Raw genomic sequence first — 22,267 nt, forward strand, 5'->3', positions numbered from 1 at the left:
TTCATTACACAATGTATATTTGTGACTTTGCTGAGAGTGTGGTATGTACAACATATGCACTGAAATATGCAGTTAAAGTCCTGTTTTTGTGTGCCACCAAAACTTCTAACAATGTTTGGTTCATTTGTTTTCTTGAGTTGCTGGTTGGTTGTTTGGGGTTTTTAAATGAATTATACTGATGTGTAATTTTGGGGTTTTTAATAGGGTAAATTATTTATCTGGGGTAAATGCTGCCTTTATACACTGCCCACATCTTGGATGGTAGTGGATGATCTTTGTATTGCTGAATTGAAAAATAGATAACTTTTCCTATCAGAACAGAATTAGGAAAATCAAATCAGGGGCAATTTTCAGTCTGTCTAGACACTTCAGAAGTTTCAAACAGGATAATTCCATTTCTTTCTTTCTTTATCTGCTGTGTTAGCATTATGTGGTTTGCTGTCAGTGTGATGGCACAGGAGTAATACCAGGAGGTTCAGTTTGCTTGGATCAGGAATATTCCCTGTCCCCAGTGTTCTCTTCAGGACATGGCCCAACTTGGGGAATAGATTTTTTGAAATGTTTCTATGTCTCTGAAGGTCAAATCATGAAATAGCACTTAAGCAATATGAAGAATAGAGTTTTGCAATTGTAGTTCTAATTTTGCCAAGACACAAATAGATTGCGCTTTTTTTACTTTTTATTTTTTTGGAATGAGCATAACAAAGAATCTCATCGTGAATCCTGAAGTCTGATACAAATTTGAAGAACTAACTTTGGTATTTGAAAAACCCCCAACCAAGCCCTAACCTTTACATTATCATAGTTTTACTGTGTCAGCAGGTTGTGGTAAAAATGCTAGGATATTAATTTTGTGTGAAATGAAGGCAAATTGTAAGTGGAGAATCCCTGAGCTGGGTAACAGCACTAGCAATCACTGCTGTCCTACCTGGTTTGCTGCAAGATTGTGATTAAATATAAAACTGAGAAATCTCCAAGGAAGAGGGGAGAAAAGTTTGGCTTTAAAATATTTTCATTCTTTTCCTAGCTGAATATTGTGGTGTCAAATCTAATAGGAAGGAGTCATACTGCTAATTGACCTTTGCAAAATTAGTCATTTGCTTAAAAAGCTACTTGAAGTAGGATCAGTTATTATCTTGATTACTCTTTCTTTCGTGTTAATGTTTATAATGGCACCTGGGAAAATCTATTTGAAAACTTTGCTTCATTCTTTCTTGTGCTGCAATCTGTAATTTGCTCCTCTGAACAATGCTAATAAGCAGAACTGACTTTTTTAAGAGATTGCAGGTCTTGATGTTATGAAAGACTAATATGAGCCAACAGGACTGGGGAAAAAGTATTCACAAGCTTATTCAGGTTATTAGTGCAAAGGAAAGGGAGAGCAGGTGGCAAGTTAGATGGTCATCTAGATATTATCAATCTGACAGGTATCCAAGCGGTTCTGTATTACAGTCTCTAATTTTGGTCTCTGAACAGTTTTTAATAAGATTTAGCTATGGGGTTGTCAGCCATGACCTGTGTTAGAAGATACTCCTTTCAATCACACAAAAAGGTTCTTTGTGAGAATTTCTGCACTGAGGAAAACAAAGGACTTTCCATTGTAAAAGGCAACGTTTCACCTCTGCTTTGCCTGGAAATCAAGAGCCTGAAAACTAGAAAGGAGGTGGTCTTGGTGGTTTCTTTTCCCTTCAGATTAAAGAAGTTGAACTGAGCTCGAGAGTCAGAGCAAACCACTTTTTATTCCGATTCTTTGATTTTTGTCACCGGATGTTCATAGCGACTATTTTGGCTTGCGTTCTGTATAAATCTGATTTTTCACTCTGGAGCCAGGACTTTTTCGGCACCGCTCCCGTGGAACTTGGACACGAGGGTTTGACAATATGTCCAGACCCAAACAGATCAAGCAGCCACACATGAGCGGCTCGGCGGAGCGTGCTCAAAGACAAGACTGATGTCTCCACAAAGCAAACAGTTCTCTGGGGCAGGGACAGCGCGCTCAAATCCAGTCACCCCAGAGTAAACACTAAGTTAGACACAGCTTAAATGTGCCTCCAAGCACAGCACACTGCTGACTCCACGAGAGCCCTGAGCCAGGCTGCAGATCCAGCCTTGCAGATTTATCTCTCTTTCCAGCCTGATCGCACGCGCCCGAAATTGTTGGAGTTTTGTTGGGGTGCACTCAGAGAGGGGAAAGGGGAAGAAAAAAGAGGAAAAAAAACCCCACTTGTTGGAATAATTTTATCAACTTAATCAATAATTTGATCCATGTGTTTCATGGGTATTTGCAATTCAGTTTCTTAATTTTGCCATGCATGTTTGTAAGACTGATAGTTTGGTCACCACAGTGTTGGTAGGAAGAAGGATTCCTGAAAGACTACACTGGAAATGCTCTCTGCTTGAGCACTCTTTGATTTCCTCCTCCCTCCTTCTTCTAAAGGTTTAGTTCATCTAATCAAAGAGCAGTCTCTCTGACTTTTCTAAAGACTCCCACACAATGTATGAAGAACAACTAAAGAATGGATGGTCTGTGGATACCTTGGGATTTACAGGCACAAAGTTCAAATAATTTCAATTAAAATGTAAATAAAATATATATTTTTGGAATAATAAACAAAGTATTAATTTTTTAAGTAGCTTATTTTGAGCAATAAAATTATTGCTGTATGTTGATTTGCTGCTAATTGAACTAGGGAAGAAAACAATAATTTAATTTGCTGCTTTGTCCTAATATAGCTAATGAGGTTGATTTTTGGACTTGGGGGAAAAAAAGAGAAACTTTCCTTATCTACTAAATTATCTGAAATTATCTTTTGTTACCAAGTACAGTTTTGTCAGTTACTGTTTTAAAGGGCAATGACACAAGTTAAAATGGACTTTTGTTAAAATTACTTATTTCCTATCTACCTTCACTGATGCCATGGCTTTCCATGGAATATTTTGTGCTGTGTGGTGTATATGGAATGTGTGTTGAAGTTTAGACAGGTCTGGGTTTAGATCACACTGGTTTTGGTGTGATTTGGTTTTGATTTTTATACACTTTGAATGTATAGTGAATGGTGTGCAGTAATCAAGGTAGGTGTAAGGGAAATTGGGTATCAGAAGTGGGAATCAGGGTAAACCAGGTTGTGTTCTGGCCAGTGTGGCCATGGCTGTGCTGCTCTGATGCTTGGGCCACTTTGTTCCCAGTTACCCTGAGTGTCCCTCCACTGCCATGGGCAATGGAGAGTCTATTCCTACACAGGAATCCTTGCAAATTTTTTGTATCATTCCACTTTATATTTCCCCCCCCCCCCCCAAGCACGTCTCCCCCCTCCCTTTCCATTCCTGGCACATATATGTCCACAGGTGTTATTAAGTGTAGGGTAGCATGTGGTACCCATGCTTCAGTGCTATTGCAGAGGAAGGACTTCCTAGAGGAAAAAAATGATCACTTTCAGTATTTTGCAGGCTGCCCATCTAAGCCCATCATTGCCTGGCATCTACACACTAAGGGCAAGGATCCAGCGAACTTGTGAGTGGGCACCATGCCATCTGAACAGATGGGCATGGAAGTAGGCAGCCAGTAGACCATGTATGTGCATCAACTGTGGGTGTTGAGGGCAAGATTCCCAGTGGAGAATGTCCAAACAGCTGTCTGGCCTGAGCCAACATGCCTACGACCAAGCAAAAGTGCCATCCCTAAATCCTGCTGAGTTGGATTAACCTTCAAAAATAAAAATTGCTTCTGCAGTAGCATAAGGTGAGTTTTTGGCTTGTTTAAATCTGAGAGAAGGAATTAGGTAGGCAGGATAAAGCGATGTGCTAGTGTGGGTCCACTAGAGAGGAGTGAGCATTTGTCTAGGAATATTAATATTATTTTCTACAAGGGTATTTATATGGCAAGCAGCAATGGATGACTTGCAGGAGTGTGACATCAATGTTAATTACGCTTTTCTGTAAGACAGTCCTTTCAGGAGAGAGCTTTTCAGAGCATTTTCATCGTAATGTATGTGCTGGATGTGATTTTGTAAAGGCAATTCTTGTAGATGTTTTTGCACATTTACTTAGTAAGTTTTAATGATATTTTTTTTTGCTTTCCTTTTACCCTGAGACTACAGTTCTGGGGTGCAATTTCAGGTCATAGTTGCTGACACAGTTTGCTGTCACAGCTGAGTTCTCACATTTATTGTCTTTATTTTTCTAAGATCCAGAGGGAACATGAAAAGATAATCTGTCATTACTCTATGTCTGTATTAACTTTGATTTTTACCTTTTAGAGCCATAACATCAAAGAGCAGTTTTGCAGACATAGATGTCAGAGGCAAAGAACAGTGAAGCTCTGATAGTTATTGCATTTTTATTCCTGTTGTTTTTACTCTATATTTTCTCTACCATTGCTGCACTACTCATCTGTAATTTTACCAAATCAGCTGCAATAGTTTAGATAAATATATTAAAATATCAGAGTGAACCAAAAGTAATGGCCGTGTGATGAATAGAAAAACCAGAATAGAAATCTTATCAATATATTAGATTTCATAATATACCATTTTATTTATGGCTGGATGAATGCTGTCACAGTGTTGCTGCATTTTGTTGCATATTACAGGCTGTAACAGAAAAGGCAAATAGAAATATATCAGAAGTCCCACTTTTAATGTTCTTTGCTGGAATCGATGGGGATTTTATTTAATGCAATTAAAGCATATTGAAGCTTAGAGACCGGGTTCCAGTTTGATTTCCAGCTGGAAATCCTGCGGATTAGAGGCAGCACAGCTGTTGGTTCCTTTGTGATGGTTGGATCCCCAGGTACACGAATCCGAGTGACCCACAGTCAAATTTAGAGCAGCCCTAGGATTTCTTGAACACATATGGGTGGTAAGAACCTTTTGTAGCTGTCTCTTCTTCTACATCGGCTTTTGGCACTTCTCCTACTCCTGAAAATGCTAAAAATGAAGCCAACTGCATCAGCTGGGACTCCCTCAAAGCAAGGATCAATTGGACAAATTTCAAAGGCCATTTGAGTGACTAGAGAGGAACAAAAGGGCTCCCACTCTAGGGAAAAATCTGCTCCTGGGAAACAGCAAGCCATTAATGGAGAGAAGTACCAGGGAAGGCTAATTCTTGGACTGAAAATATTAGCCCAAACTGGATACCTCAAATTTAAAACACCCCTCCAATAATTTGGGGAAAGAAGGCGACATAGTTTCAAACAGGCTCTGCTTTGTAATCAAACTCGTGATTAATGATTCTCTGATCACAGTGAATGAGCTCATCTTAACACTGGGCTGAAATTTAAACTAGGATCCGAGTAGTTATTTTGCTCTTCTTTCATGAATGAAGATAAATGGAGATCCTCCCCCAGCAGAGGCACCGTGGTGCTTGTCTACAGCGAGTCCTGAAGCCAGGGAGCAGCACGCCCACGTGGTTATATTGCCTCGATAAAAAATACCCACCTTCACAGGCTCGGATACAAAGGAGGACCCCTGCACTGTGGGAAAGGTCTATCGGATTCTGATTTATAAGGGAGCAAGAGGTCAAGGGAAGCAAAGCCATTATCATTATTTTCAGAGGCTCTGGAGAAGTGAGCTGAGTGTAGAGGGCAGTGTGCTCAAAGGGAGGCGCGCAGGACGAAGGCAGCGCAGTCCTGCTTGCTGCTTTTCCTCTTCCCCCTGCTGATTCCAGGCTGCAGACTCTGCTGAGGGTATGTCATATGTAACGTAGGCCTGTGAGGACCGTGAAGTGGTTTTCCTATTAAATGATGCATGGAGAGATTATCTGGTCTGTAGCCAGCGCACAAAAGCTCCATCCATGCAAGTTCCTATTCCTGAGCAAGGCATTCAGTCACCTGCGCAGTAATGAGTTTTTAGGAGCCTGGGGATGGAGGGTGAGGAGCAAATCTGGGCTGGTGGGGGACTGAAACTGCATTTTGTGTCTCTCTCTCCTGCAAGCCTTGCAAAAAAGGCATGGAGACCTAATATCATGTTATACTGCCTTTAGTCTCATTACCTTTTTTCCTGAAGAAACCTCTTTGAGACAAGGAAGGGGGAAAAGAAAACATAAACCAAGTGGTTCTAATGTGATCTTCAGGAGGATGGTGTTAGGAGGGCTCCAGAGCAAGGCAGGAGTGCCAGTGGCTGTGGACAGGGAGCCCACTGGGACATGGAGCTTTCCCCAGGGTTGGAAGGGGTCTTCTGCTGAGAGATGGCACAGCTCAAATGCACTGGGAGCATCTGCATCAGTGTGTGGGGGAAAATGGGAGAGTTCCTGCTGTTTCTTGGCATCCTCTACTCCTTGAAAATGGTGAAAAAATCCTTATCTGCTGAACTGAAATGAATAGAGTAATAGAATAATGTGTGGCTTATATGCCATCCAGTGCCACCCCCTGCCATGGGCAGGGACACCTTCCACTATCCCGGGTTGCGCCAAGCCCCATCCAGTCTGGCCTTGGATGCTTGCAGAGATGGGGCGGCCACAGCTTCTCTGGGCACCCTGTGCCAGGACCTCACTCCCTTGGGTGAGGGAAGGATTTCTTCCTGACCTATAATCTAACCCTGCCCTCTGTCACTTTGAAGGCTTTCCCAATTTTTGTGTCATGAAATGCCCTTGAAAATGACAAAGGGGCATCTCTGAGTGGGGAGGCCTGTGGGATTTCCTCGGTGCCTTTCACAGCTGACATGGAATCATATCATAGCTCAGCTCTTTCCAAATAATTTCTGTAGATAACGATGGACCTGCCATACTGCTCAAGATTGGATCTTGAAAACAAGTCACTTTGAGCATGGCAGTGAGTGAAATGTTACAGGATTCTCCTTGCCATTGCCATTCCATAGGTGTCTTTCAAGGGATGTGGCCATTAAGAAATGCTACAATACATTTCTGTTAAGTTCCTTTATCTAAGCGATTATGAGCTGTCACTGCAGTTTGGGAGTGACTGGGAATGAAATGACCACAGACATCACTAAATCAGGTGTCACCCCTCCTTCTCTGTTCAGGGAATGGTTTCCGCAAAAGTTTATGTGACCAGTTTGTACTTTTATTGCAAAACTTTCAAGCTGCCACCAGTAAGTTCGATCCTGTAAAGAATGGAGTGTTCTGGCCCTGATCCAGAAAAACACTTAAGACCACTGCAGAGTGCTTTGCTGGATGGGGTCCAGAGCAGAGCATCAGGCAGCAGTAGGGCTCAACAGTAGGGGATTTCTCTCTTTTTTTGGTTATTTATAAAGGAATCTCCACATACATGGTTGCAGTGTCGGCAGGATGAAACAAAACAACAGCTAGAGCCCTGAAAAGAAAGGTCAGAGCATGAACAGCATTTGAAAGGGTTTTGGTAGAAATCTATCAAACCCTCCATGAGAACCATCTCCTTGGCAGAGCAATACTGTGAATGATGGAGAAAACAGCAGGTAGATGCCAGTTTCCCATCCAAAGCTGAGCTCTGTTGGACCAGGTGCTGCTTGTTTGAGAAAACCATGGTTTTTCCCAGGCTACTTGTAGGTGGTGTTTGTGGATAAATAATCTGTGGTGAATAACTTACTTGACAATCTTGAAAGCCACCTAGAAAGGTCATACAATTATCTTAATTACTTAGGGATACAAGTGAATTCAGAATGACATTTCAGGAAATAATTAATTGTCTGTGCTTTGCACTGGAGCAGCATTTTGAGTAATGCTGGTTGGTTTTGTTAGGTTTGGTGGAAATCAAAAAGAAGTCTGCTGCTTCTCATAGACGAGATGAATTAGGTTAGAAATATGCCTGTAATGGGAAATAAAAAACAAATGGATCCTCCAAGATCCTTTTTAAATCAATGCCACACTGTGTGAAGAGAGTAGTGCTGACTTAGCCATGATGAATCCCCAGAAAAAAGAGGGAGAATTGAAAGAACAAACGGGAACACAGGGAGAAATTAAATGAAACATCAAGTTCCTGTGTTTTACCTCCCTGTTCAAACAGCAGCTGTCAGATGGTTGTCCCTTCGCACCGGGGTACCAGGCACACGGAGAGGAGGCTTTGCCTTTGTGGGGAGGATGATGACGGATTAGTGCTTGGATGCTGAAATAACTCTGGTAGGAGATGGATCCCCTTTAGCTAAGGGAAGGGGGGGCAGCTCAGGCTGAATTTAACAAAACCAGACTTGCCCACAGACTTGGAAGCGCTCGCAGAGTGGATTTTTAGTGCTGCAGGTGACATTGTTGCTGACTGAAGAATGTTCATCAAATCAGAAAACTGCTGATAAGCTGCCTTTCCCAAAAAGGGATCTCACGAACTTCTCCTGTAAATCTCTGCCTTTCATCGTGCCCTGGGAGGTGAGGTAGAGGACTTGTGACAGATATTATTTAGGTTTTCCTTGAGTTTATTAGGGTAATTAAATGGAGCTATGGAGGGGAAAAAAAAATCTAAACCTCTCTCCTTTGTGGTCCATCTATTAAAAGCTGAATGAAAGAATGAAAATAACAGAGCCTACACCTCCCTTTGAATATTTTGGTACTTCTTTGAAAATTGTGAGTATATTGAAACATGGCCATCTTGACTGCTATCACCCAGGTTCTGCTCAGAACATTTTAACTTTCAGCTGGATTTATCTTAAGGGAAGTGATGTAACTGACCCATTCACTGGTATTTGTAAAATACATTTAAGACCAAATTTTTATCAGCTCTGCTGGAATTTTTTCAAATCAGTCTAAAAGAATATAGTTCCTGTGATGATACTGTTTCTTTCTTTCAAGTTGTTTTGATTAATTTTCTTTGAAGTTCTATTTCTAAACCAAAAGATTGGTAGAAAACAATAAGAAATTTATTAAAGTTTCCATTAATTCCACTTGTGAGCAAAATATTTGGAGTCCTTTTCCAGAAGAGCTGGACCTTGGCTTACATAATTGTGGATTTTGGTTGTATAATTGTCACTATGTTCAGACTTTGGAGCTTCGGGGCTTTCTTTGCATGAGATTGCCCATTAGTGGGCTACCAAAAAGAATCACCTTTTTAGCAAAGTATCAATTAAATAATTGTGTAAGAGGTTTACTCTTTTCCTTGCCTTCATGCAGTTTTCCCTAACATTTCTTCTTTGCATACACAAAGAGGTTTCTTAAAGGACATAGTACCATCCACACCTGGAATTTTATTTTCCTTAGTTGCTTCGTATTTCCTAGAAGTCTTGAATAATGTCCTTTAATTATACCACCCCAATAATTTACTAGGCCTACAAAAATAGGACTTTTTACTCATTTCTTCCCTCTGTTGTGGATGGATTTAGGGCTCTGGATAAATCCTTTTTCAGCGAGTATCAAACGCGAGCGTTTCCTTTGCAAATGCTCTGATCGCTGAGCCGGAGCGCGGCCGAGAGCTCAGCTCGGTGCTCCACACTTCACAAAACTGCACTCAGGGCCCCCAACAGCCACGTGGGGCTCCTGGGGAGAGCAGCTGAATGCTGAAGCAGGCACTGTGGGGTGGTGGTGTGCCTTGTTATTTAATTTGGATGAGTGGAGAATATATTTGAGAAGCCATAGCTGGGCAATGCGCTCTGTTGTGTGTTAAGGAATAATTAGGGATGTGGGGGATCTGGGTTAGAAAGAGTTCCTGTGATCTAGACCTGAATAGTTTAGCTATATGTCTCAGGCACTATAGAACCTTCAGAGCTGTCTAACAGTAAAGATAAAGAAAAAGATAAATGGAATTAATTTATTTTGAATTTATATACAAGCTTCTGCCTGCATTAATATTAAGCTCCATCCAAAATCTAAATAGAAGGACTGTAATCTTAGAAGTTCTCTCAATAGCATCAGCAAATCATTCTTGTTTACCCTACATGCTAATAAAACAGGAACATGACACTCCTGAAAACAAGATTGCAAAATACAGAAAATGTGGTCTGACATTTTTTTTCTCCCCAAAGGAGGGACTGCCACTAACTAAAGTATTTCTTATGAAAGCTCGATTGCTTAAGATGCAGAATATTAAGAGAGAAAAACACTTTAGGACACAGCCATGTCACCAGCTGTTACTCACCCTTAATGAAATTGTTAAGTGATATTCTTCATAAATAGGTCAGAGAAACTTTTGAATTGTGAAGGATGTTTTATCTCTTTCTTTGAAATGTTTGTATTAAATTTAGAACTGGTAATTCATTAAGCTCATTAGCTCTGACTAGGAGAGTAGAGCAATATCTAGGATATAGATTTCAAGGCTTAAAAACCTTAGTGCTTACAAATAAACATGAAAGCAATGTGTGGAGAAAAAATATGGGATCATAATATGTTTAACTGTTTTCTGAGCCTGGCCCTCTGGATTAATTAAGAACATTTTCTATATTCAGACACTTGAATATAAACAGAATACATTATGACTTTTGGTTAACTCTCTTCTAATAGGGAAAAAGAGAATGCATTATGATGAATACAGTGGAAACTAGTTGAGACTATATTTTGTTGTTTGCTTTGTGACTTGAGCTAAAAGAGGAAATAATCACTAAATTTTACAGGACCTCAGCTCATAATTATATATTTTTTGATTGATACTGGATTTAAACAGTAAAAGTTTTGTGTGTATAAATATATATATATATATATACACATGCACATATACTTGCATAAACTTTTGAGGGATCTGTTCTTTGTTGCAGATTTTCAAGGAAGTAAAATGCTCTGCCAAATGCTTGATTTGTAAAGTAACTTTTATTTTGTTTTAATAGTTTCTGGTATAAAGCAATAATTTTTCAGAATTAAGTCACAGTTGATTACATTGTGTTCCTCAGAGAAAAGGGAGAATTGGTGGAAATCAAGGACTCAGTATTTGGGAGCAATTGTCAAGTCAGAGTCCAATATCGCTGTAACCTTTCAGTCGTGGAGACTTTAGAAACAGCCTTTAAAGCAGTTTAAACTTGCTGGATTTTTGTGTGCTTGTGCCCAATTGTTTTCTGGTTTCATCATTAGTTTGATTTTTGTGGCCTTGAAGTTACAATCAGCAGCTTTCCTGTTTCTCTAAAATGGGTTTAAGAGCACCTAAGCAGTTAAATAATTTTTGAGGTTCCTAATGAGGAAAAAAACCCCATAATTTAGGTTATTATTATCAGTTTATTAATTTTGAGGTAAATTTGCCAATGTGACGCCACAAAGAAACACATTTATACCAGATTTTTATACCAGAGTATATCAGCTGTGCATTTTAAATACCCAGGGCTCAGAGGAGCACCAGAAGGAAACCCCAGATCTCCACCCAATGCACACTGTGTGTGCCCTGTAATTAAATGTGTTGGTCCACCTTTACCTGCATGTGTCTGAATCCTGTCTGAATGCAAATATTTCTTCTTCTTTTTCAGATAAACCGTCACAGAAGAAATCTTTCCCAACACAACTTGACAATTGCAGACATCATCAGCAACCAGGAAGCCACGGTAAGGAATTGCTCTGTGGAGCTGATAAATCACTCTGGTTGTTTATTGATAATGTAAATGTTGCCCTTGCTTTACTAAAGAACGAATAAATGAGGATTTGGATGCCTCAAGATGTTAAGGAACGTGAGGGACTTCGATTAATCAATAAAAAGAATAATTTTAGAAGGTGCAAAGTCATTTACATGGCTTGACTTTGCTCTTAATTCTTGACTGAGGTTTCATCTGTGCTGATATTTGGCATAAAGGAATGTGATGAAGTCTTTGTTCTCCCTTTGCTCTTATTAAGGTGTTTTAATATTATTATTCGTTTGTATAAGAAATATTATAATGAAATTAAAAACAATAAATTCTTGACATTAGAAGAATCTAGGGGGAATGAGAAACAGATGTTTTTCTGCTAAAATAAAATGAATATGCAAATAGAGATTAATTAAAGAAATTTTGGTATCGGCAGTACTGTTACTTAAACTTTTCAGGATTAGGTACATTCAGATGGTTTGAATTCTACTCAAGAAAATTATAAAGCCTGTATGTGATACTGTGATAATTATGTTTCCTTACAGTTTCTAGCAATATTAGCCATGACAATCTTTTTATTTCTTATTTAGAAACTCAAATATTTACACTATGTACTCTCATCTTACTATTCTTCTAAAGACAATTTAAAAACAAATCAACACAAACTCCACAAAATTATTCCATTTTCCTATTTCTGTGCTAGTTCTTCAGGTCATTTTGGGTCATTTTATCAGCCTTCACATGTTGAAAAGGTGCAGGAAGGGCAGCAGCTTAACAAAAGATGATGATATTTATTGAGACAGAAACAGAATGTATCATTAGGATATATTTGGAATTCTTTTCAATCCAATATCATCCATTTGCAGAAGTATTGCAGGTTGATCCTGAGCTGTCCTAGAAGTGTTTTCTTGAAAAAAAGCAGCATAGAAAAGGGGATATTAACAGATGTTAAACAAGGGGAATGCAGCGCCCCAAATAAAAATTATAAAAATATTGGGGTCATGCTAGATATATTTTTCTTTGACTTTGGGTTAGTTTTCATAATTCCATGCATGCCCTTGATATTAATTACAGAGAAAACTGCACGTTATCAATTAGAGGAGACCATGCTAATTTTAAGTACAGCACCTGTACTAATTCAACTAAAGCAATGTGTGTGAAATGAGTTTTCTTAGTGCTGAGAGGGCTCACATTAACTGCAGCTCTTGTAGCTTTTTTACTGTTCAGTTTTGAGCCATTTAATTTATAGCAAATGGTGGATTTGAGCTATGTAATTTAAGTCAGGATATTTTATACACCAAATATTTGTTAGTGGATTTGATATCCTGGCTGAAGATAATTATAAGGGAAATATGACTTAGGAGCAGCATTTTCATCCGTAAGCACATCCAGTTTTTAACTTCCCAAGATTGAAAACAAAGGTGGTTCAGATCTGATGTTGAAAAATTATATTTTCCTTTAGTCCTGGATTGGTTAAGATAGCAGTTTGGGAAAGTGGTTGGTAAACTTTGCAAACATGAGATTTGGGCTCTGATTCAGAGGAGCAGTCAACAGCTTGAATGGCTAGCCAATGGTCCTCCCAGTTTGTGTTTCCAGATGGATAGAAATATTAAAAAGAATAACTTTTCTCATGTGATGTTTGGCATCTCTGGCCCTGGCCAATGACCAGAAGTTTGATACCACAAAAAAGAAGCATTAAAAGGGGAAGAAAAATAACAAAAATGTAAAGTAAGGGGAGGGGGGGGGGGGGAAATATGAATAAGTAGGTGGAGATGGGGATTAAACCTTATTTTAGCTCTGCTAGTTCACCCATCCATCACTAGATAAATAGTGACATAACTCTGCACAATAATCCCTGCACACTTCCTCTCTGGGTTTTCTGTGGTAATGACATGCATGACAAGAATTTACATGAGATAAGTACAAATTACAGATGAAGCTCACACTGATCCTCCTGTACCCGCTTGAGAATGTCACTTAAATCACTGTCCATGGCCTCTCCATAGGTACAAACTGATATTTGCACAGTATACGTGTCATTCCAGGTTGTATATCAACCACAGCCAAAATCTGAGGAAATGGTGAAACATACTGCACTGTTAAAATAATGCTGTTTTGTACAGTCAAAAATAACAGACATGTTTGATTTTAAAATCCTTATATCGCCTCTTAAAGCATGTTTTATTGATATTTAATGGCTTTGCAGACAGCAAAATTCTATTGGAATTGTTATGAAATTGCCTTGTGATGCAATTTACTACAAAGGCCTTGTGGAGTTTCTAATATCCAAGTTGGGCACTGGCTCAGTAGTGTTTGAAAGCAAAACCAGACTCACTCTTAATCACAATTTTGTTTCTTTTTCCCATTACTGACACAGTTGAGACATCCTTAGTTGATGAGACCTGATGAGATGGAAGGTCATTGGGTTTGGCTGAAAAACAGTCGTCTTGCTTTGTTTGGGTTTAGCTTTTAAATTTATATTTTAAATATAAATTTACATAGACAAGAATAACCCCTATCCAGCTGTAAAATGGGTTATTTCAGCTGATCAGAGAGGCAAGGGTCTGCAAGGGGGGGTCTGGCTTAAGGAAGGTGTTCAGAGAGGTGTAGGAGCACAAATTGAAATGAAAAAATAAAAACAACAAAAGAGCAAGCCTAGGTCTTGCTTCTAATACACCAAAACTCAATCACAGTGTTGGAACCTGAAAATCAAGTGTCACATTCCCATACAGAATCCTCAGTGTGCTGTAATGAAACAGAATATATAAAATGATATTTTACCATAATTTACCTGCAATGCATTTAAAATTCTCTTTTATTGTTAGCTAGAAACTTTGCCCACACTTACATAAATTTATTCTAAATAAACAGAATAAAATAAAGTAAAATAAAACTTTATTGTGTTTTTATTATGGTTAATTTTGGGTAGTAGTTGAATAAACTAATAATTAGCGGTAAGATCTCCCACACAAATAAGTGGTTTTATTCAGCTCAATAAATAATATGGTTATGACCTTCTTTTTTTTTTCCTTTCTTGCAGGTAGTGGCGAAGGAAGGATATCTTCTAAAAGCAAAAATAGCAGATGGTGGCAAGAAATTAAGGTATAACACAGGAGTGTGACAGAGCCTTGGATCAGGGGATCCAAGAGAGCTGGAGAGGGACTTTGGACAAGGGCCTGGAATGACAGGACAGGGGGGAATGGCTTCAAATTGACAGAGAGCAGGGTGAGATGGGATATTAGGAAGAAATTCTTGCCTGTGAGGGAGGTGAGGCTCTGGCACACATTGCCTGGAGAAGCTGTGGATGCCTCATTCTGTCCATAACTGGGGTCATTTGGTATAAATTGGTGCTGGATTTAAGATATATTCCAAGGTATATTACCATTGAGTTCCTTGGCAATCCATATTCATCCAGGCTGTCCAACTCATAAGAAAGTTTGTTTAAATCTGCACATAGTATGATTGACAACTTACACCTCTGTGCACATACAAGACCTCATTTTAAATGGAAAGAAAAAATAGAGAAAAATAATGAAGGTCTGAAGTGGTGCTTACCAATAGGTAACTTATATTTACCATGTGAGGCAGATCAATAGTGGGTTTATGAGCTTTCCTGTAAATATCAGATGTTATGACCCCTGAATTCAAAAGTTAAACTTGAGCTGTTGCTCTAAAAATAGCTTTTTATCAGGTCAGATTTATGATTATGTAGTGGTTTGAAAGCTGTTGTAGATGACATATATCATAGCATTTTCCTCTGAGTTGAATATTATATTTTTCTGTATCAAGGGTCATTCTTTCACATGTCCATGTGTATTTTCACTTCTCCCTAGCCCCAGCAGTTTGTCAGTTTTCTAGACCTGTACCATGAACTCCTGATATTTAATGGTTACTCAAACCTTACTGAGATATTTCTCTTATCTTCCTTGCACTCATGTAAACTTTTAATTTGGGGAAAGGAGACAGCATTTGGGGACCTTTCAAAATAGACCTGTTACTGAGCTCTGTGTAGTCAGATCAACATTTTTCCTTCTCAGTTTTATTTTAAGTATTAGGTACCAGAAGGGCACCAGCTATTTCAGAGTCCTCTTCTTGTGAACTCTGAGCATGTGTGAATAATCCCACTGTATTCATTTGACACCATGGCAAAAAAGAAACACAAATGGGCCTCAAAATGTGAATGAGGAGAAAGAAGCCCTTCAAGCTTTGATAGGTTACATTTTGGGTATAATTAGGGTGGTGCAATACCATCAATGTTGATGGAAGTTTGTCGACAATGTTGACTTTAGACCATTTTTGTTTCTGACATATATATATTAATATGTATTATGTTTTAATAATTAAGATTTTACCTCCTGCTTGAAATGCCTCACAGATTTCTTTTTTTTTCTTTCTCCTTGTTTTTTTTTTTTTTTTTTAATATTCTTTGTAAGGAAAAATTGGTCCACCTCCTGGATTGTCCTTACTCCTCGGAAAATGGAATTCTACAAAGAGTCCAAGCAGCCGGCCATGGCCAACCTGGTAGGTAATCAACCATCCAATATCCTCAGTCTCCTGGCAACTATTATTTCAATATTGAAAAGTTTGGTGTTTACAGAAGACAAATTTAGACTGAGCTGGCGACTTCAAAGGTTTGAAAGCAGCTGAAGGAAAAATGCCTTGAAAAACTCTTAATCAGATGTAGTGTGTATGAAGAAATAGGACACAGCATGTCCTTTATTAAGAGGTGCATTTCGAGAGTAATTGCAAAGTGAGACAAATGGTGAGTGACTACCCAGTAATGTGAAGGTAACACTTTAAATTAAGGTGCCACTTATAAATGCTTTATTCTTATTTATGAAAATGATCACTAAATGCAGCTACTTCCTCAAATAATGTATTATAAAGTATGTTATAAAATGCATTAGTAATAAATGCTGAACAGATGATGCGATGAGAATCTGTTGCAAAGGATATTGTGAGGCGTAAATTGTATTAAACCATGCATGTGCATCTTTAATACATGAATTTAAGTTGTTATCTACCATCCTATAAAGTGGTTTATACATTAATAAATAATAATAAATTATTTATAAGCGGCACCTTAATATAGGGTGTTACCAAAGCAGAAAGCATTATAAGTTAGCAAAGTGATTTTTTATCGCGGTATAAATGTGACATCCACCATATCCCGCTAACCTCCCTGAATATTTCTACGACTCCATCTAATGCAGCTAATGCAATTTCTGTAGCCTGTAGTTACTACAAAGTGAAATTTGCAGTGCCTTTTTATTGTGCCCCAAGGAAAGGCCACTGATCTCCGTGTGGGGACGCGTGGCGGCTCCGCCTGCGCGAGCGGTGGCGGCGCGCGTCCCCCCGGTGCTGGGCACAGCCAAACCTCAGCGTGGGCAGCAGGAGGGAAATGTGGTGGCTCTGTGACACTGTGGGCAGTGAAGGGACGGGTTTGACAAAGCCCTGTTGTGAAAGGCTCTCAAGGCCTGATCGAACCTGCCTAATCTCGTTGGCTTGATGGGCGGCCGCAAAGGTGCTCTCTGTGGCAGGAGTCACAAACAATAAGTTATTTTTCCTGTGGCAGGTGATGCAGACCATTCTTCTAGAAATCCTAGATCTATCAATGCCACCTGTCATAAAATCAGCCGTGAAGAGCACCTTTTCATGCCTCGCGTTGTTTGAGCTTTGTAGAAAAAGAACCCCAGAACTAAGATACGAAACAATACAAATACATAAAGGGTGAAATCTGGCACTTTCTGCTCGTGTTTGTGCTAGTCCAGCTGGAAAATACAACTTCTCTGCAGCCGAAAAAAGAAAAGCTTATTTTATTTGTTTTTCAGAATCACCTGTTTTCCTTAAAGTTGACTTTTATATTATTAGGAAAAAGAAAAATGTCTAAGGTGAACTTATTAGAACTATTCTTATAATTTACTAAGTGTCTTGCACCTCTCTCTGCTACCTCTTACCTCTCTTTGCAAGTCCATACCCAAATTTCAGGAGATAAATGAACTGGTGGAAATTTAACACACAGGAGGCTTGATTGAGCTCCAAGACTCCTCAACATCGTTAAAATCCCCATTAGCTCTTTAGGGATTTGGATACTAAACTAGACCTGCCTGGAAAATGGGGCTTTTGGCCCAGATCTCAAATGATTTAACTAAAAATGGGATGGTGGGTTATGAAACGGGACCTTCTGAGAGGTCAGTCCCTTTCCCTGAAGCCTCAGTCACCACTGATGTTCATTTTATCAGTGAAATAAAATCTCCTGTGTTAGGAAGAACACAAACATATTGAACCTGTTTTTTCCTCATTCTGGGGAGGGCAAAAAATGTTGGTGTTTTTTTTGTTTTATTCCATGCTAGATTTGAACACTGGGGCTATGAACTCAATGTTCACTAGGTGAGAAAAATCTGTTTAAGTTACATTTTCTGTCTGTTGCATAAAACTTAAATGCAGCAGTAAATAAACAAATTAGGTAAAGCTTGAAAACAACAGGAGCTGTCAGTGTTCATAATCTTGTAACTCAATTTCCTGAACTCAAATTTTGCATGTCAAAAAAAGCTAAACTGCCGTGCTTATCTCATCTGATAAAGTAAATGCAGTGCTGCTTATTTCCTTTGTAAACCACTTAACCAGATATAATTTTAATACTGGAATGGGACTAATACAAAAAAAAAAGAGGATTCATTAGAAGCCATTTGTTTACTGATTTTATTTTTCCAGGTTTTGTTTACTTTGGAAAAAGGGGAACTCAGCCATTAATTAAATAATGTAAGAGAAGCTATGTTCATCCACAATCGTATGAAATATAACAAAGCATTTTTATTGTTAGCAGGAAAATGATGTGACTTAGCAAAAAGATTAAAGTTCCTTTGTATTCTAAAGATATTAATTCATTAATTATTAATTATTAAATACTGTACTTGGAGCAAAAATTTAGACTAAGACAGCATCATTAAAAGAGGAATGATATTCCACAAAACAAAGGCAGCAGGAGAGAGAGAAATGAGAGCACCTCTAATACCTCTTTTCACGACAATGGGACTAAATAGCATTTAGAGGTGATCTAAAATTCTATTTGTCTGAATCTTTAGTAATGTTTTAATCAAGGAACTGGCATTATTGAAAAGGTTTTGCTGCTCCTGGGTACAGCTCTAAGTGCAGGACTCACTGTGGCAACTTTGCTGTTGCTTTGCATGGAGAGGACTGGGATCCATTGCTTTGCTTTCTGGTGAAGTTGGTGACAAAATCTGGAGCTATTGGAAGTAATAGAGCACAGCAATTAAAGCACACAGAGGAGAGATTCAGAAAATGAGATTGTTTACAAATACTACTGAAAATGCAAGTTTGCATCCCATGCAGCTAAATCATTAGCTTTTGCTGCTGCCTTGATATTTTTTTTTGCGGTCCTGGCTTTAATACACTTTTCTTTTGTGTGTTTGTTTTTTGTTTAACCATTCTTAGGAATTTGACTAGCTCTTTATTTTAAATTAAGGACACTGTGATCTAAATGAATCTCAGCTCCATTCTTCCTTAACAGCATTTAATTCTATCATCAGTTGGTCTTTCTGACCAAGAAAATGTAGTCAGTTTATTCCCTCAGATAGTTTATTCAACAGAGGTTATTTTAACCTCAGGTTATTAGCCCATCTGCAAAGTAATTTAGTGAGTGAAAATGCTGCTGAAATCCATATTCATGTTTAGGAAGATTTCATCTTAGCAGACACTTGTATCAATTTACAGCATAACCCCCTGCAACAACATTGATATAACATAATTGCTCTGACTGCAGAGCACAACGCAAGGACGTGCAGAGCTCAGGCTTCCCAGTCACCTTAACTTGCTCTCTCCCAGGGTCTCTGGGTGTTGCATAACCTGGGAAGCCAGCTCTGTAGCAGGGAAACTTTTGGGCCAAAATTAATGTGCATTCCTTGTACATTTTCTGGAGCTCTGATGGGTTTCAGTGGGTGCTCCCCAGGTGTGCAGCAGAACAGTGATGGGTGGTTTCAGGCTCAATGGGAAAAGGGAGTTGGGGGTGCTCAGCCTGGAGAAAAGGAGACTCAGGGGTGACCTTATCACTCTCTGCAGCTCCTGAAAGGTGCCTGTGCTCAGCTGGGGCTGGGCTCTTTCTCCAAAACTGACAGAGCCAGAGCACACAGCCTCAAGCTGCACCAAGAGAAATGCAGGCTGGATATTAGGAAAAAGTTTTTTATTGAAAGAGTGATAAAGGTCTGGAATGGCTGCCGGGAGAGGTGGTGGAGTCCCCGTCCCTGGGTGTGTTTAACAAAGCCTGGATGTGGCACTGGGTGCCAGGGTTCAGTTGGGGCTGGGTTGGACTGGATGACCTTGAAGGTCTCTTCCAACCTGGTCATTCTGTGAATGATTTAGCATGGAGTTTTCATCAGAAGCTTCACATTTTATGCCATACTCATGAGTTTATAGACACATTGTGGTCAGAACTGATAAATTCTCCAAAGGATAAGTTTTCATAGAGTCACAGAGTTTGGGTTGGAAGGGACCCTAAAGATCATTTTGTTCCACTTCCCTGCTGTGGGGAGGGAAACCTTCCACTAGACCAGGTTGCTCAATTCATATTTATTTCCCCCAGAGAAAGAGACTGACTCAAATCATTATTGCACATAGTAGGAGGCTGTTCATCTTTCCCACACCACAAGCCTGCATCCCATCCTTTCTGGAGAGGGAGATGCATATGCTTGTACTTTTCTTCTGCTTGTTACAACATCAGAGCTGTAAACAAACTCCAGAGTACTGCAACAGCAGCAAAAGTTCACTGAATGTTCACTGGGTGCACAGGAGGGTCCAGCCTCTGCTGTTGCATATATTTCTGTACAGTAAATTAAAATAGAAATTAGAGAAACTACTGAATTCACTGTTCCATCTTCCTGCAACACCTCTCTAGGCTTTTGTTTTTTCTCCCTTCAGCGTTCCATGGCAGTTTTCCTGAGGAAAATATTCTGTAACCCAGTAATGTTCGCTATCAAAAAACTATTTCTGTTTCTTTGTCTACATGTTAATATCTTCTTTTAATCTCATAATGTGTTTCCAAAATTTCTCAACTCTTTCTGCTGGTGGAATAAAGCTGCCCCTCTTTGTGAAAGTATTTTCCAACTCAAACTATCCATGTGGGTAATTTTTTTCAAAGAGAGCAAGATTGCCCACTTTGAGAAGCCTGCCTTGTGTGTTCCTGATGGGTTGCAGAGCTGCCTGTGTGGTGCAGATCTGGGCATTACATGGAGTCCTGGAGATGATCTAAACCTCATAGCCCTATTTATAAATAAGTATTGGAATACTGAGAACTCATTCATTTCCTCCACAATTTGAATATTTATTTGCATTAATATATTGGTGCTTGGGGTTTTTTTTCCAACTTCATAATTTTTGCCATGCAAATATTAGTTGATTAAATTTCTCAATTTTTTTTTTTTTTTTTTTTTTGCAAAATCAAGTCTCAATGCTGCAGTTTTTATCTGCTATTAAAAAATTGGAAAGACTAAGCTCTTGTCAGAGGCCAGGCAGGAAATTTGAGGCAGAGGTGGGGAAAAAGAAATCCAAGTTCTTCTCTTCCAGTGGTTTAACCACAAGAACATCCTTCTGTTTTGAAGAGTATATTTCTTCTATTAAAAAAAAATTAATAATAATTTTAAAAAAAGGAACAAAGGCACACAGGACTGTCAGTTTCAGTGGAGCTTAACCATTGTGGTTTTATGGTTTGGCAAATGGAGAACATAATTGCAATCCCAGTACTGAACACTTCCAGATACTAGGCCTGCAAATCACTTGACCAGGATCTCTTTGCTTCTTTTAACCTAAATAGGTTCTCTTCCTCCCATCTCAAAGGCATCCTGGAGAACTCACATATTTTAGCCTTTAATAACAACATCAGAGAAATCCAGTGAGCAGTTTTTGGAAAGCTGAATATGTGGCTGGTGCTGGACTGGCCACTCTTAACTCTATAAAGTTTTCTGTATCATTAGTGACATTTTTAGGGTAATTATGGCTTAAGAGCAGCAGAGAAAACAGTTGCATCAAGGTGATTAATTAAATTACGTGGATATCACTCCATCCCCTACCCAAAAGGGAGTTAGTGGTGCTTTTTTACTTTAACAGTGGTATTTTTACTGTTGAGTAGGATGTGCAACAACCCAATGTACAAAGCCTCCTCTGAACTACAGGGGCTTTGCCAGAACTGCTGCACAGGCAGAGTCCCTGGAGAAGGAGCTTTGGTGGCAAATGAGGATTATTGTGCTTTGCACCAACTCCCAGCAACGTAAATGATACAGGCAAACAAATCTGCTCTTTGAATCCCCTGCATCCATATGGAGGAGCAGGGGAGGCAGAGCTGTGTCACTCCAGGATGCGTGGACTGACCCTGAGAAGTATCAGCCCTTGTGCTGAGCTCGTTCTGGGTGTCACACATGCCCTCGAAGCCTTTTCTTCTTTTTTTAGGAGCAAGAAATGATAATTTGTTTGGAGAAAGGAGATAGCTTGTCTTAGAGATACGATGTATGTTCTTGTCTAATTTCTGTCCTTTCCAGTTGCATCAGTTTAAATTTGTATTTGGAAAACCCACAAAATTTTTCCTTTAAACTCAATGACTCTTCAAGAGGTTTGGCAAAGTAAGCACTGAAAATAGCTGGTCCATGTGTCTGCATTTGTGTTTTGATCTACTGTGTGTTACACTAGATTGTTTTTTAAACCATTTAATTGTTTTTAAAATTATGTTCTAATATAAGAACTTATATTATTTCTGAGCTAAGACACCCCAAGAGTGGTTATTTAACAATACCACAGTATATAATGAGCTCTTTTCAGTAATGCCAGCAGCTGTGCTACAACAACCTGTCACTTTAACTTGATCTATTCTTGTT

The 22,267-nt window shown here is 39.1% G+C and overlaps 1 protein-coding gene across 1 annotated transcript in view; it reads left to right on the top strand.

The window, feature by feature from the left end:
• The window catches only part of ARHGAP15 (Rho GTPase activating protein 15), a 323,268-nt gene that overhangs the window by 36,423 nt on the left and 264,578 nt on the right, over nucleotides 1-22,267 (top strand). The window contains exons 3-5 of the mRNA XM_059476533.1: nucleotides 11,295-11,369; nucleotides 14,428-14,489; nucleotides 15,821-15,908. Of these exons, the coding sequence (XP_059332516.1) occupies nucleotides 11,295-11,369; nucleotides 14,428-14,489; nucleotides 15,821-15,908 (225 nt within the window). The remainder of the gene's footprint in view (nucleotides 1-11,294; nucleotides 11,370-14,427; nucleotides 14,490-15,820; nucleotides 15,909-22,267) is intronic.

This window comes from Ammospiza nelsoni, chromosome 7 (assembly GCF_027579445.1).
Source record: "Ammospiza nelsoni isolate bAmmNel1 chromosome 7, bAmmNel1.pri, whole genome shotgun sequence".
In the NCBI taxonomy this organism is placed as follows: Eukaryota; Metazoa; Chordata; class Aves; order Passeriformes; family Passerellidae; genus Ammospiza; species Ammospiza nelsoni.